General features: G+C 53.0%; 1 protein-coding gene across 3 annotated transcripts in view; it reads right to left on the reverse strand.

Moving 5' to 3' along the window:
- Positions 1-711: 711 nt before the first annotated feature.
- The window catches only part of LOC105491060 (dual oxidase 1), a 35,985-nt gene continuing 21,374 nt past the window's right edge, over positions 712-15,322 (reverse strand). For 2 of the 3 annotated variants that reach the window (XM_071066921.1, XM_071066922.1), the window contains 11 exons: positions 14,567-14,745; positions 14,060-14,290; positions 13,114-13,213; positions 12,612-12,661; positions 10,326-10,453; positions 5,274-5,427; positions 4,304-4,536; positions 3,896-4,054; positions 2,597-2,752; positions 2,366-2,494; positions 1,374-1,510 (listed from right to left, as the gene is read on the reverse strand). In XM_071066921.1, coding sequence (XP_070923022.1) covers positions 1,388-1,510; positions 2,366-2,494; positions 2,597-2,752; positions 3,896-4,054; positions 4,304-4,536; positions 5,274-5,427; positions 10,326-10,453; positions 12,612-12,661; positions 13,114-13,213; positions 14,060-14,290; positions 14,567-14,745 — 1,642 coding nt within the window. In that variant the 3' untranslated portion in view covers positions 1,374-1,387. Of the gene's footprint in view, positions 1,511-2,365; positions 2,495-2,596; positions 2,753-3,895; positions 4,055-4,303; positions 4,537-5,273; positions 5,428-10,325; positions 10,454-12,611; positions 12,662-13,113; positions 13,214-14,059; positions 14,291-14,566; positions 14,746-15,322 lie in introns of all 3 variants that reach the window. The other variant, XM_011757209.2, reaches the window with a different exon arrangement.

Here is a 15,322-nt window from a genome sequence, read left to right on the forward strand (position 1 = left end):
CCTGGTGGTGCATGCTTGTAATCCCAGCTACTCGGGAGGCTGAGGCAGGAGAAATCGCTTGAACTCGGGAGGCAGAGGTTGCGGTGAGCCGAGATCGTGCCGTTGCTCTTGGGCAACAAGAGCAAAACTCTTGTCTCCCAAAAAAAAAAAAAAAAAAAAAAAAAATCCCTCAGAGGGTTGTCCTGTCTTTAAGACGACTAGGAGAGCATCCAGCCATTTTGCAGATGGGAAAACAGGCCAGAGAGGTTGGGTGATGTGTTCATTTGTCTCCTTGCCCTCATCTCACTGCCTGGAAGAGCCATGTAGGCACGGGTGCCCAACTCTCCCTTTGCTCAGAGAAGGGCTGGGAGTCACTGAGGTCCTGGAAAAAGCCAGATTGCTCTGGCTCCCTATAGGCTCCAGCTGAGTCTGCCCCTCCCGCGTTCTCTTCCCCAGCCCACCTCCTCCAGAAGCTTCCACACCCTCTCTGCCCCTCCTGAGCAGGCTCACCAGGCCTCACACCAGTGGCTGACAGACCCTCTGTCAAGAAGGGCACCCCTGGGCTGGGGAAGGGATCTCTAGCTGGGGCGCTTTACCTTGGGCCAGCTCCTTTACTCAGGACACTGGCCAGCTTGAGAGATGTCTGGGTCAGCCTGGTGAGCTGGCTGGGTGAGTGGCTTCCTCTCCCCATGCCCCATCCGGTTCTAGGGCAGAATAAAAAAACCCTGAACACAGAAAAGTGAATTATTTGTAAGGGAGACTACTGGAGCAGGGAGAAGAGGGCTGAGGAGCATTGCATACATAGGTATTGGGCCAGGGTCTGATGAAAGAACGTGCTTAAAACCCTGGGTGAAATCAGTCGTGGTGTTAAACTGTGGTGCTGAGTGAGTTTCCGTAAATGGCTTGCCATGGGTCCAGCCTCTACCTCCTGCAAGGCAATTGCCAGCCCTTCTGACAGTGGGGACCCCAGAAGAGGAGGAGGTCTGGGAGTAGGGAGGGTTCTAAGATGCCAGCATCCATGCTCCCAGTGCATCCTTACACTCACCACCCCAACACACATACAGACCTGCACACACACGGTACTTGTCGGGTCAGTTTGTCTTTTGAGATTTGTTTCTGAAGTTTGGAAACAGAGGTTTTACTTTGCCCCAAACCAGTAGCTCCCCTACTTCTCACTCTAGACCCTAGACATGTCCCCCCTCCCCCACCATTTCTCCAGGCTGAGACACATCCTAGGCCTGGAAGTCCCTGAGCCCATACCTGGTGACTGACCATGGCCACCTGGAACAAGGTTGGGAGGTGAGAAATGAGAGAAGGCTGAGGCAGCCAGAAATAGGAAGAACAGAGGTGAGCTGTGGGCCCAAACCTCTGCTCAACTGGGCAGTGGGCAGAACCCCTGGGCAGGGGCCTAGAAGTTCTCATAATGGTGGGAGAAGTGAGTCCGGTCCTGCCTGTTGATGAGCTGACAAGCCTTTTCCACATTCTTGGTCATGCCAGGGGGGCCACAGCTAAACACCCCGATCTTCCGGACCTGTTGCAGGAGGAATAAGTGAAGGCTAGCTCATTGCTCAGAGGCAGAGGTAGCTCAGTGTTCAGAGGCAGGAATAACTCAATGTTCACAGGAAGGGGTAACTCCCCAGTTCAAGACCAACCTGGGCAACATATCAAGATCCGTCTCTAATTTTTTTTTTTTTTTTTTAATTAGCCGGGCATAGTGGTACACTCCTGTAGTCCCAGCTACTTGGGAGGCTGAGGCAGGAGGATTGCTTGCACCAAGGAATTGGAGGTTACAATGAACTGGTACTGCACCACTGCATTCCAGCCTGGGCAACAGAGCAATACCCATTCTTAAAAAAAAAAAAAAAAAAAAGGAAGCGCTCCTGATGGTTTGCATGGTGAGGGCTGGCTCAGTGTTTATAAGTCTAGTGGAATTTTGCTAGGTGCTAGATCAACATTGCTAATAGGGGTTGGGTTAATCAGTGTTAAAGCTGAAGAACAGCTCAGCGTCTCATGGAGGGCTAGCCCAGTATTTGTGAGTAGTGACTAGCCCAGTGCTCACGGTAAAGGTTCTGTCAGTGTCCAGGGTGAGGACTGACTCAGTATTGGTGAGGGTAGCCCTGAGTTTATGACGAGGACTAGCTCAATGATTGAGCTCTTCCTTCTGGACAATACATCATGGCTTCAGAGATGGCAAGTCCCTATTGCCTGCCTCCTTCCTTAGCACCTAAGAGTGACCCCCACCTATCCTTTCCATTCCGTTACCCCACCAATCTCCCAGGGGATGGGTTCTCATCAGCAGTTTCTTCCTTGATGGGGCAGGTTTGGGAGCTTTGCTCAGACCCCAAATGATAAAGAGGAAGTGAACCTGGATATGGATTGGACTGACCTGGGGGTGGACCTCCTGCAGGGAGTTGAAGAAGGACTCAAAAGGGGGGCGGCCAAAGTGGGTGATGGAACGCAGTCCCGTGAATAGACTCCGGTTCAGAACCTTCTGGAAGTGCCGTTCACAGATGTACTATGGTAGGGAAGGGTGGAACAAAGTTCAGCCACGCACGGCTAGGATCAACTCCTACCTCAGACAGTGGCCCACATACCCTCCTGGTGGGCCCTGACATACCAGCATGGTGGTCCTGAGGTCGAACTTCTCAGCCAGCTGGGTGATGTAGATGTGCACAGACACCAGGTCCTGGTGGTCGTTCTCCTCCACCTCTCGGATGATATCAGCCAGCCACTCAAACTGACGCTGGGTCCGCGTCACCCAGATGAAGTAGATCTGGGGACACATGGCTGGAGCTCAGGACCCAGCTCAGCTCAGCCTCCCTACATCCCAGGGGTGTCCATACCAACAGAACTCTTCTGACCTCAGCCAGCTTGTGCCCTTCCCTAGACAGCCGGGGGAGAGGGAGTGTATGGGCCACAGGGCCAGGCTCTAAGGCCAGAGATGGAGTTGGCCCAGGGCCCAGAGAGGTGGAAGTGAGAGACCCCAGGGCCATGGGAAAGGTCCCTTGGTGATGGGGAGGTGAAGGTCTTTGGGGTGGGAAGCAGCTCTCATGCTCAGCCTGTCCTACAGCTCCCTCCAGTGGTTCCTGCTCAGGCTGCCAGGCACCTAGTGGCTAAAGGGCATTTCACAGAGCAGCTTCAGGGAGACCCAGCAGCTGCCTGGGCAGATGGGAATGGGCTCAAAGAGAGACCAGCGGGTGGAAGCTGCCCTGCAGGGAGCCCTCTGCAGCTTCTGAGAGGGGTAAAGTGGGGTGTGTAGTTAAGAAGCAGAGGGCAGAGGAGAGCAGGGGAGCTGTCACCCTCTGAATGCTGACAGCACATGGGCTGGGCTTCTGCCCTGCGCATTCCAGCGCCCCTGACTCACCTGCCAGGCCCAGAGAAACGAGCAGGGACCTGCCACCAGGTCCAGGCTGGTGTGAAAGGACCCGTGTGAGGACCTGAGGGTTTGTTGCTGGGGCCAACCTGGCCCACCAGCCCTGCCTTGCCACCACTCCTCCTCTTCCTCTTGAGAGCTGAGCCAGTTCCACTTGTGCCCCACCCAACATGCCCTTCCCTCTCCCAGCCCAATAAGGCTGCAAGTGCTGGGATCCTCTGTAAGAAGGAATGGGTTTTTTTACCCCCTCCAACCTTGCCTGGAGGAACTCCCAGAAGCAAATCCTATGTGGAGCACCCCTAACTGAGGGAAGGAGTCTTTGTAAACCAGGCAGGATCCTGGAGGCATCTACAAACCAGTTCTGTCCTTCAGGGTCTAGGGATATTTTGATACCACCCCACCCACCACCAACCCCAGGTTTCAAACCAACTTGTACCTGCCCAGTTCAGGGAAGCCAAGAACAAAGGCAGAGGAGAAAGGCACAGATGGGTACCATGACAAGGAAGAAGGGGCCATGGGTTGGTGGGAAGAGGGGGCACTCACCTTCTTACAGCACACTTGGCAGCTGACAGATGACTTGAAGACCAGGTCTTTGAGGATGGAGGCAAAAGGGGTGACCCCAATGCCCCCTCCCACTAGCACTGACACCTCAAACTTATGCCACTCCTGGTGGCCCTCTCCAAATGGTCCATCAAGGTACAGCTGTAGGGAGGGGCGTGGGTTTGAGTTAAGCTTGGCCACCACCGGAGATTGGAAGCCAGAAATGAGAGAAAGGGAAAGGCAGATACGTATGTGGAGTGAGGGGAAGAGGAGGGTTTGTGGTATTATCTGGAACAACCAGTCTCTAGATGCACAGAGGGGAGGAACAGAGCGGGGAGTCTAGTGCTGGCGGACCAAGGCCTTCAAAGGGGATATGGAAGCATGTGGCACATCTGGCCCTGGGTCTGGTACCTTTGGGTATCTGGCACATCTGTCACCCGTCGGGGCTGAGTAGATCTCCCTGAGGCGAGTGGTCCAGGGCCCTGCCGCCCGGATGTGCAGGCTGAGCGTGTCCTCATGGGGTGCAGAGGTCAGTGTGAAGGGGTGGTACTCGGTGGTCCCCAGAGCCAGGCAAGCGATCCGCACCCACTGCCCTGACTTGTACTCAAAGCCCTGGGGCCGCTGGAACTGCAGGTGGGTCACTCCTGGGGAGGGACGGTGGGTGAGAGGCTGCTGCCCTGAACCCAGCAACAATGTGGCCTCCAGAGAGCTCCCCACCCCAGCCTCAGCTCTGCTTCTGGAATATGACAAGGGAGGCCTCCCCCATCAGAAGCTCACCCTGTGGAGGGCCAGGCAGCACTGGGGCTGAGGGTCAGCTGGGCAAGGGGCAGCCTGGCCTGAGCTTCTCTGCTCTCTGTGATGAGAGAGGCTCAGGTCCTCTGGCAAACAGCTCTTCCTTCTTTCCTTCCTTCCTTCCTTCCTCCCTCCCTCCTTCCCTCCCTTCCTTCCTTCTCTTTTTTTTTTTTCTGGAGTCTTGCATCTTGCTCTGTCGCCAGGCTGGAGTGCAGCAGTGCGATCTCAGCCTCTCGGGTTCAACTGATTCTCCTGCCTCAGCCTCCCAAGTAGCTGGGACTACAGGTGTGCACCACCACACCCAGCTAATTTTTGTATTTTTTTTTTTTTTTTTGTAGTAGAGACAGGGTTTCACTATGTGGGCCAGGATGGTCTCAATCTCTTGACCTCGTGATCCACCTGCCTTGGCCTCCCAAAGTGCTGGGATGACAGGCGTGAGCCACTGCGCCTGGCCCCTACCAGCTCCTTTGTCCCTGCCACCCAAGGCCCCTGCCAGCTCCACTGGGCCCGAACAGAAGACTGTGTGGTCTAGACTCTGCCTCATCAGTTCCCTCAGTGCCACCAAACTGATCTCCTGCCAGGCTAGTACCTGAGGGCAGCAGCTCCGCCTTCACCACGCTGATCTCCACCTTCTTCCGGCTCAGGCTCACCAGCTTGTCACCCCCATAGATGACTGCCGGGACCAGGAAGAAGATGTGGAAACGGGGCAGCTGGATCAGAGCAAAGCTACCATGGATGATGAGCTGGATGGAGGAAAGAGCTCTGCTGAGACCTAGCGACACCCACAGCAGAGTATGGGGCCAGCTCAGGCCTCAGACCCTGCATCCTTCCCCGCTGGCATATCCAGCCCCCACCTCACCATGTACCATGCTCCTTCTAGGTTGCAAAACCTCACCATTCCCAACTCCATCCTCCGTAGCATTCCATGAGGAATGAGAGTGTTTTCTAGCTCCCTGACACCACCTTAGACCAAGTGATGTCACCTGTCACCTGGACTCACGCAGGAGCCTTCCAGTGGAAGGAGGTTTTCCACTGGTCTTGCCTCACTATAATTCCTGTCTCTTCAAGGCAGACAGTGTGACTTTTAAAAGTTCATTTTATCCTGTTCATCCCCAGCTTTAAAAGCTTTGGTGGCCTTCCCATTGCACTACAAGGCCTCGCAAGTACTCTGACTTCTGCCTGCCAGCCATTCTCCCCTCCCTGTTCCTCAAACATGGCAAGTCCTTTCTGCTTCAGGACCTTTGCATCTCCTACCTGGAATGCCCTTCTCCTGGTTCTTCCCATGGCTTGCTCCATCTCATTTTTCAGGTCTCAGTAGAAACATCACCTCCTCAGGCCTCCCCTCAGTCCTCTCTACCACATCTGCCTGTTAACTCTCTTAGTGCATGCATTGTCATCCACAGTACTTTCGTTTTTGTGGAGTCGGGGGGACAGAGTCTCGTTCTGTCACCCAGGCTGGAGTGCAATGGCATGATCTTGGCTCACTGCAACCTCCACCTCCCAGGCTCAAGAGATTCTCCTGCCTCAGCCTCCCGAGTAACTGGGATTATAGGCACCCGCCACCATACCCGGATAATTTTTGTATTTTTAGTAGAGATGGGGTTTCACCATGTTGGCCAGGCTGGTCTCGAACTCCTGACCTCAAATGATCCGTCCACCTCAGCCTCCCAAAGTGCTGGGATTACAGGCGTGAGCCACCGCACCCGGCCAACAGTACTTTTGCTTGCTTATTCATTTACATGTTTACTGTCGTTTTCCCCACTGGACTGAAGGGGTAGGGACTGTTGCCATTATAAGCTCCTAGCAGTTTCTGCCTGGCATATGATAGGCACTCAATAACTGTTGGGGAAAGGCGCTTCCCCAGTTATCCTCTCCTTTTTCAGGATAAGAATACCTAAGTTGTCTCCCTTTTCCATGTAATAGCTGACCAGTATCATCCAGCTCTGGTCCTTTCCCTAATAAGTTTGTCTAACATGGTCAGACACTACTTGGCCACATTGTTCCCACTTGCTTGCTCCTGAGTCTGGCTCAGTCTGACTTCTGCCTCCACCTCTCCTTAGGACCTTCCCACTGAGGGCCCAGCAGCCCCACAAATGGCTAAACTTCAAGGTATCCTTTCAGGCCATGTTGGCTCCTACTCTTGGAAGCCTGAGGCACTAGTGACCACCTCCTTCTCGCCGCTTCTGCGACAATGCTCTACTGGTTCTCCCACTTTGGGCCACTCGCTTTCCATCTCCTCCACTGGCTTCATTCCTTCTGCCACCCCCAGTCATGGGTGTTGCCCAAGCCTGGTTTTGTCACCCTCTGCTCATTTCTATGCTCTGCCATGTGGTGTGGCCTCTCAGCTGAGCCACAGCCCCTCGGTTTCAACTGCCACCACCGCATGATCACCAGCAGCATGTCCTGCCACCATCTAATGCCCTATGGCCATCCACAGCCAGGCCTGTCCCCTCTGTCTCCTGAATATCCTATCACCATTTCCACTTCTGCCTGTGTTCATGCCCTTCCTTTTACCTGGATTGCTCTTCATTTTCCACTCTGCCCTGTCAAAGCTTAGCTTATCTCTCCCAGACTCTTGGCCCAAGTCCAATCTTCTCCTCAAAGTCTTCCCTAGCCAATTTAGCCCAAGTGAAACTCCCTTCAATGAACTCCTATAACTTACTGTTTGGAACACTCCACTCAGCAATTAATCCTTTATCAAGTGTTCATTTTGATCACTTCATGCATATGCCACTTTTTGTCACAGCGAATCCTAAGTTGCTAAGGAAGGGATTAGAGTCTCCCTTCTGTTGCTGGGCCCTACAGAGAGCTAGGACCTACTAGACCCTCAACAGATAGTTTCTTTTTTGTTTTTTAGTTTTTTTTCTCTTTTTTTTTTTTTTTTGAGATGGAGTCTCACTGTCACCCAGGCTGGAGTGCAGTGGTGTGATCTTGGCTCACTGCAATATCCATCTCCCTGGTTCAAGCACCTCCCCTGCCTCAGCCTCCCTAGTAGCTGGGATTACAGGCGCATGCCACCATGCCAGGCTAATTTTTCTATAGAGGGGGTTTCACCATTTTGGCCAAACTGGTCTCCAACTCCTGATCTCAGGCAATCCACCCTCCTCGGCCTCCCAAAGTGCTGGGATTACAGGCATGAGCCATAGCACCCGGCCAACAGATAGCTTTTAAACTGAACTCTGGTTTGCATTCAGGAGTTCCCTTCCCCCAGCTAAGTCTTCCTGGATTCTTGAACCTTTCCCTACAAGACTAACTTAAACCTCTCTGAGCTCTTCTTTGAACTGGCTCTTCCTTCCCCAAGTTCACTGTTTCATTATGGAGCCCACACCCACCCTCAAGGCTTTCTGAGCATCCAAACAGGCTGAGCACAATGGTAGGGTGACGTCATGCTGCACACCCTATTTTGTGCTGGCTTTCCTTTTAAACCACAAAGCTGCTGCAGATTCCTTGTTGGCTGGTGGGATGGGGTGGCGGCTCAGCCAGCTCAGCCTCTGATGTGCTAGCCCTGCCCTCTCCTGCCTGGATCAGAAGCCTGGCCATCCTTCCCCAGGGTCTAGTCTATCCTGGGGTCCTTTACTTGTAATTTCTCTTTCTGCTTGAAGTCAAGTGGTCACACCTGGGACAAGTGGGCACAAAGAGGGTGCTTTTGCCCTGATCTCCCTGAGATGAGATTGTCCCAAACTGCTGGCGAGGACAGCCTAGCATAGAGGCCTCCACCTTTCTTTTTTCCTTTTTTCTTTTTTCCTTTTTTTAAACGGGGTCTCCATCTGTCGCCCAGGCTAGAGTGTAATGGCAAGATCTCGGCTCACTGCAACCTTCGCCTCCTGGGTTCAAGCGATTCATGCCTCAGCCTCCTGAGTAGCTGCGACTATAGGCATGTGCCACCACACTCAGCTACTTTTTGTATTTTTAGTAGAGATGAGGTTTCGCCATGTTGGCCAGGCTGGTCTTGAGTTCCTGGCCTCAGGTGATCCACCCGCCTTGGCATCCCAAAGTGCTGGGATTACAGATGTGAGCCACCACGCCCGGCCACACCCTTCAAGCCCCTGACTTTCCTGCTGGCAGGAAGAGTGGCTTGGAATCCTAGTGATGCCTATACCCCAGGACAAATCAGAAAGGGCTCTGGGTCTTAGGGAGCCCTCCTGGCCACTCTTCTGGATCTCTCATCTGGTTCAAAGTAGCTGCTTTATCACCAGGAACAAGAACATCATTTCCACCCCCAACAGAAGCAGTAGCCGAGAATGCTAGGGCTCCACTCATTAGGAAGTGGAGGAGAGAGGGTAAATTAGTCACAGCTTCCCAAGAAAGAGATGTTTCTTAGGAAATACACATCATCAGTTCTAGGAAGCGTCCTAAGCCAAGGCTAAATAGTCATCTTCAGAACTGTGAAATGCTGAGCCACAGGCAAGATGAAACAGACCCTCCTATCTGTCAGTGAAGACAGAACTGCACCTGAGAGAAGGCAGGTCAGACAGCAGGAGCCAACCTGACCGAGGCCATGGTGCAGTGTCTCTTTGTCTTGGCACAAAGGAGAGCCCTGTGTGCAGTTCTGCTGCAGGGAAGAGCTGGAGCCTTGGGACTTGGTTTAGCTTCTAAGTGAGGCCCTCAGAATACCCTTTGGGGAAATGCCTCTGTTCATGAGGAAGGCAGACAAGCAGAGCCACAACACAGGGACACAGAATCAGCCCGAGAACTAACCAGCTAAGCAGCCAATGAGAAACCCAGGGGAGGGTGAAGGGAACATGAGAAGGGAGACAACAAGGAGAGAGAGAGAGGCAGGAGCCAAGGTTAAGGAGAAGGAAAGGGGATAGGTAGAGTCTTAAAAATCCATTTGATCGGCCTGGTGCGGTGGCTCACACCTGTAATCCCAGAGCTTTGGGAGGCTGAGGCGGGCGGATCACAAGGTCAGGAGGTCAAGACCAGCCTGGCCAACATGGTGAAACCCCGTCTCTATTAGATACAAAAATTAGTTGGGCGTGGTGGTGTGTGCCTGTAGTCCCAGCTACTCGGGAAGCTGAGGCAGGAGAATTGCTTGAACCCGGAAGGCGGAGGTTGCAGTGAGCCGAGATCATGCCATTGCACTCCAGCCTGAGTGACAGGGCGAGACTCTGTCTCAAAAAAAAAAAAAAAATTTTTTTTTTCATTTGATCAACAATCCAACTGAAGTCATTTTGAACAAGCTTATATACTGTACAGGTGTCACTTAGCGGGTGTGACTAATACCCCAAAAAACAGGATCAGAACAAAAGTGGCAGAACCCATTTAAGATAAGTTTCTTCAAAAAGGATGATGCTCTCTTGGGTGCAGGTAGTCCACCCAGGAGCCAAAACCAGCCACCCAAAGTGGGGAAAGACTAGCTGGGCAGAAGTGATGTGGAAGTGTCTACGAGGAATGGAGATGAGTCTGGCAGGGCTGCTACTGCAAAACCTGTCCCAGGGAGCCGACCTTCCAAGTGCTGCATATTGGGGTCATCCTACTGGAGAGCCCTGTACTATCATCTCCACCTTCAAAGAGAGATGTTGAGAAGTGAAGAAGATGCTTCAAATAACTTGAAATAGAACGAATGTCCCAGCCCTCCTTGCTTCCCTGGAAATGTCCTGCCCATACCCTCCTGGCCTGGCTCACAGCCAAAAGCCCTCACCAGGACGTAGAGCAGGATGTAGAGGTGGTGGGTCAGCCAGAAGCCCCGGAAACTGCGGCGGCGGAAGTGGTGGGAGGCGAAGACATACATGATGGCCAGGACCAGGAGCAGCACAACCCCTGTGAGGCCTGCAACGTGAACACAGGATGGAAGGTGGAGGATCAGTGCCTTGAAAGGGGACTGTTCTGGGGCTTCCAAGGTCCCCTTTCCACTCCACTGCCCAAGTTGGGGTAAGAATGTCCCAGCATTCTCCTCTGGTTCTCTCCCCTACACCACTGATCACAGGTACCTTTCATTTCAGCAGACATTATTCACTTTTCATAGCCTTTGTCACCATGATTTTTTTTTTTTTTTTTTTTTGAGATGGAGTCTCACTCTGTCACCCAGGCTGGAGTGCATTGGTGCAATGTTGGCTCACTGCAACCTCTGCCTCCTAGGTTCAAATGATTCTTCTGCCTCAGCCTCCTGAGTAGCTGGGACTACAGGTGTGCACCACCATGCCCAGCTAATTTTTTTTTATTTTTAGTAGAGACAGGGTTTTGCCATGTTGGCCAGGTTCGTCTTGAACTCCTGGCCTCAGGTGATCCACCCACCTTGGCCTCCCAAAGTGCTTGGATTACAGGTGTGAGCCACCACACCCAGCCAATCTTTCACCCATGTCATTATTTGTTTTTTGTCTGTCACTTTCCTGACTCTCAGGTTCTCAAGAACAAGGAACAGGCTAAGCTAGTTTGCCACTGAATCCTAGTGCCTAGTGCAGGGGCCTGGCACACCGTGGGCCCTATATAAAATTGTGCTGGGCCGGGCACGGTGGCTCTAGCCTGTAATCCCAGCACTTTGGGAGGCCGAGACGGGTGGATCACGAGGTCAGGAGATCGAGACCATCCTGGCTAACACGGTGAAACCCTGTCTCTACTAAAAAATACAAAAAAAAAAAAAAAAAACTAGCCGGGCACCCGCCACCTCACCAGTAGTCCCAGCTACTCGGGAGGCTGAGTCAGGAGAATGGCGTAAACCTGGGAGGCGGAGCTTGCCGTGAGCTGAGATCAGGCCACTGCACTCCAGCCCGGGCGACAGAGTGAGACTCCGTCTCAAAAAAAAAATAAAAATAAAAATAAATAAATAAATAAATAAATAAATAAATAAATAAATAAAATTGTGCTGAATGAATGGATGCACAGCGTGTCCACTGTGGGCCCTCTGGGCCAAACAATGGAAATAGCAGGCCCTGCCCTCATCGAGTCGAGGTTTGGTCCTTGTCCCCTGCACCACTCTTCATTGGCTGCCACAGCACACAACATGAGCACTGGCACTGTTAGTGACTGGGCAGGACCACACTGTCCCTGCTCATCACCAGGGTCCCCAAATACAACCCAGAGTTGGTGGGAGGCCCCTCCTCTCCCAGGGGATCCAGGCCATGGGTATACAGGGGGATAATACTGGAGCCAGGGCAAGATAGAGAGGACAGAGAATGGTCCCTCAAGTGATCAAGGAGGAGAGAGGCAGAAGTTAAGAAGATTAGAGCCCTGAAGTATAAAAAAGTAAAGGTTAAGAAGGGATCTAACCAAAGCCTGTAAAGTCCTAAAAGGAGAGGAGAGCATAAACACAGCCTTATCCACTAAATCTCAGTGTGCAGGAATTAGCAAGCACCCTCTGAAGTTCAAAGCAGATCATTTTAGGATTAAAAAAAAAACACCCATGCCGTGTTTCACAGAGAGAAGCCAGTATAGAAATTGTGTTACTTCAAGGAAGGAACAGAGTGAAAACATAAATAGGTTCAGGAGAGTTTGAATAGATTCACAGCTAATAGCTCTAAGATGGGTGATTATAGGGAGTTAGGAATATCCCCCAAGCGCTCTTTTCAAGGCATACTGGGTAGGCACCTCTGTTTGACTTGACAAAGAGCCCGCTCCCTCCCCCATGCAGCTGGGGCACAGTACTCCTCAAAGCTACTGTTATGGTATGTGTGTGTATTGGGGGAAGAGGTAGCCACTCGTATTCCACTGGAACTAGTCCAGAGTAGGAGATATTTCTCCCACTAACCCTACTAGAGGAGGAAATAGCCCAAAGTAGGAGCAGGAATCCAGCCGAGCTCCTGGGAGGAGGACTGGAATGCAAAGTAGCCTAAGTCTCTTGCCACCAAGTAGTGTCGTCAGGCCAGAGGGCAGAGCCTGGGTCACCAGAAGAGCTGAGTGAGTGAACCTGGGCTGCTCTGGGGTGCAGAGAACCCAGAGCCTTGAGCTCACAGTCAGGTCCAGAAATTCATGGATCAAGGAGAGTTCTCACCTGGTACGGTCTGGAAGAACCACCAGTAATACTTCTGGGGGAACTCAGACCTGTGTGGAAGGGACAGCAAAGAGAGACCTTGAGAGGAGATCTCTTTTTTTGTTTTTTGTTTTTTTTTTTTTTTTTGAGGCAGAGTCTTGCTCTGTCACCCAGGTTGGAGTGCAGTGGCATGATTTCGGCTCACTGCAACCTCCACCTCCTGGGTTCAAGCCATTCTCCTACCTCAGCCTCCCCAGTAGCTGGGTTACAGGCACACACCACCACGCCTAGCTAATAAAAGGAGATCTCTGGGTCTTCCAGATGGGACCCTTCAGGGGAGGCACCCCAACTCAGACACCAGTCTCTCCTGCTGACTTAGCATTAGGGGCTCAAGCTGGTCACTCTCTGTCCTGTAACCCAGAAGGTGACACTCTGCTCTGGAGCCAGAGAATTTGTTTCTTTCCACCCAAAAGGAATCCTCCCCATTACACACACACACACACACGCACACACTCACACTTACCCATCATCATGGAAGAGGCCAGGAAAGAGGCAGGAGAGGACGCTGAGGGGGCTGATGGAGAACAGGTACACATTCACCACATGGCCCACACTGTGTAAGACTAAGGAAGAGCAGACCGTGTGGTGAGCTTGGGGCAGCCCAGGGTGGGTGCTCACTCATTCAGCCCAAGGTGGAGGACGCTGGCCAGAGTGGGGGGCCTGAAGAAGCACCTAGGAGTCTCGACCTCTGACCTTTTTTTTTTTTTTAGATGGAGTCTCGCTCTGTCACCCAGGCTGGAGTGCAATGGTGTAATCTCAGCTCACTGCAACCTCTGCCTCCCAGGTTCAAGCGATTCTCCCGCCTCAGCCTCCTGAGTAGCTGGGATTACCGGCATGCGCCACCACACCCAGCTAATTTTTGTATTTTTAGTAGAGATGGGGTTTCACCATGCTGGCCAGGCTGGTCTCGAACTCCTGACCTCAAATGATTTGCCTGCCTCGGCTTCCCAAAGTGCTGGGGTTACAGGCATGAGCCACCATGCTGGCCCGGACTTCTGACCTCTAAACAATCTCCTGGCCCTCCCCAACACGCCAGAGACACACCATGCACACAACCATGTGAGTCTGGAATTCTAGCATTAGAAGTTCCCTCCTTTGCTGTCTCTCATAGAGTCATGCTTTAAAACATAAAAATTGGGAGAAATGACACATTATGCACACTCATTCCGGGGTGTTAGGAACTTGTCAGCTGAGGCTGCTGAGGTGCCCTGGAAAGTGTGGGAAGAGGCACTTGGCAGTGACCAGTGACAGGCTCCCGGGCTTACTTCACACCCTGGCCCAGGCCAACTCCATCCTGATGGAGAAGGACGTTAAAGGTGAGTGCCAGCAGAGAGGGGGTCTCTCAGAGGAGGGGAAGCCAGCGGGGACTGGAGGCCCTGGAGAGCCTCCCCAGGACACCCAGGCCTTGCCTGTGAGGACGATGGCGGTGGAGGCAATGAGGCGATGAAAGTCCACAGCGGCGTCGAAGGGCACGTAGCGGTTGAGGAAGGTTTCTCGCAGGAAGGTGATGAGGTTGCGGCACATGGTGAGCAGGATGTAGGAGAACATGAAGGAGATGCTGGCTGCCGTGCCCCGCGACAGGATGATTCCCACGCGGGTGGTGTCCGTGATGCCCGTGTGGTGTGCGGCAAAGGCGTAGTCTGTGGAGGGGGCCCAGGCAGGCAAGCGAGGGGCAGTGCAGAGGAGAGAGAGCTGGTTAGGGAGGTTATCAGCGGTAGGCCCTGGCCGGCTGCCACTCACAACAGGCCTCCCCTTCACAGTCTTCACTCAAACAGGCTCCACTTACCCCACCCAGGGCTGGCACTTACCGCAGGCCTCGCCCCGGGGCTGTCGGTCACTCACAGTAGGCCCCACCCCCAGGGCGATCACTCATTGCAAGCCTAGGGAAAGGGCTTGTGGTAAGTGAAGTCACTCACAGTAGGCCCTCTCCAGGAAAAGCCCCCCAGCGATGGCGTAGAACACGGCCACGCAGCCGATGTGGCGCCGGTAGTTCTCAATGAAGCGCTTGAACTGTTGCACCGTCTGGTGGAGACGGCTGCGTTGGAACTTCTCTCGGTGCGCCTCAGTGAACAGCAAGGGCTGGAATGACGTTACCCTGGGAGACAGGAAGCCTTAGCCCTTGGCACCTACCATCGGACCCAACGCTAGTGGGGCCCCGCTTCATGGAGGGGAGCCGCCCAGAAGGGAGGGAAGCCGAGTGAGCCTTGTGGAAGTAGGATTTAGACCTCACCGTATCAGGCTATATCACACTGCATAAGCAAGCTGGCAGTGGAGGGATGGCCCGGAGTGGTCATATCTTCCCAGGGGATGCACTCCATCTACCCATGTTCGTTCACACTCAGTCTCTCTCCTTCCAGTCTGTCGCTCCCACCTCCCACCCAGCACCCATATTCAGCCTTTACTAGAGACTCAAAGGACACCTCTTCCATGAAGGCATCTCTGACCTCCCTGGCAGAGGTGAGTGCTTCCTTAAGTTCCAAAGGCCCTCGCTCTTCCCACTATTCGAACAGTCATCAGTGGGACATTGAAATGATCAGTGTAGCAGACTATCTCCTTAGATTGTGATGTTCTTGGGCAAGGACTATTCACCCTGCCTCTACCCACGATGTTTAGCACAGTGCCTGGTACCAAGGAAAGGATGTTTGTAAGCTGAAGGAATGGATGCACTGCCT

The sequence above is a fragment of the Macaca nemestrina genome, chromosome 7, assembly GCF_043159975.1.
Source record: "Macaca nemestrina isolate mMacNem1 chromosome 7, mMacNem.hap1, whole genome shotgun sequence".
NCBI classification, from domain to species: domain Eukaryota; kingdom Metazoa; phylum Chordata; class Mammalia; order Primates; family Cercopithecidae; genus Macaca; species Macaca nemestrina.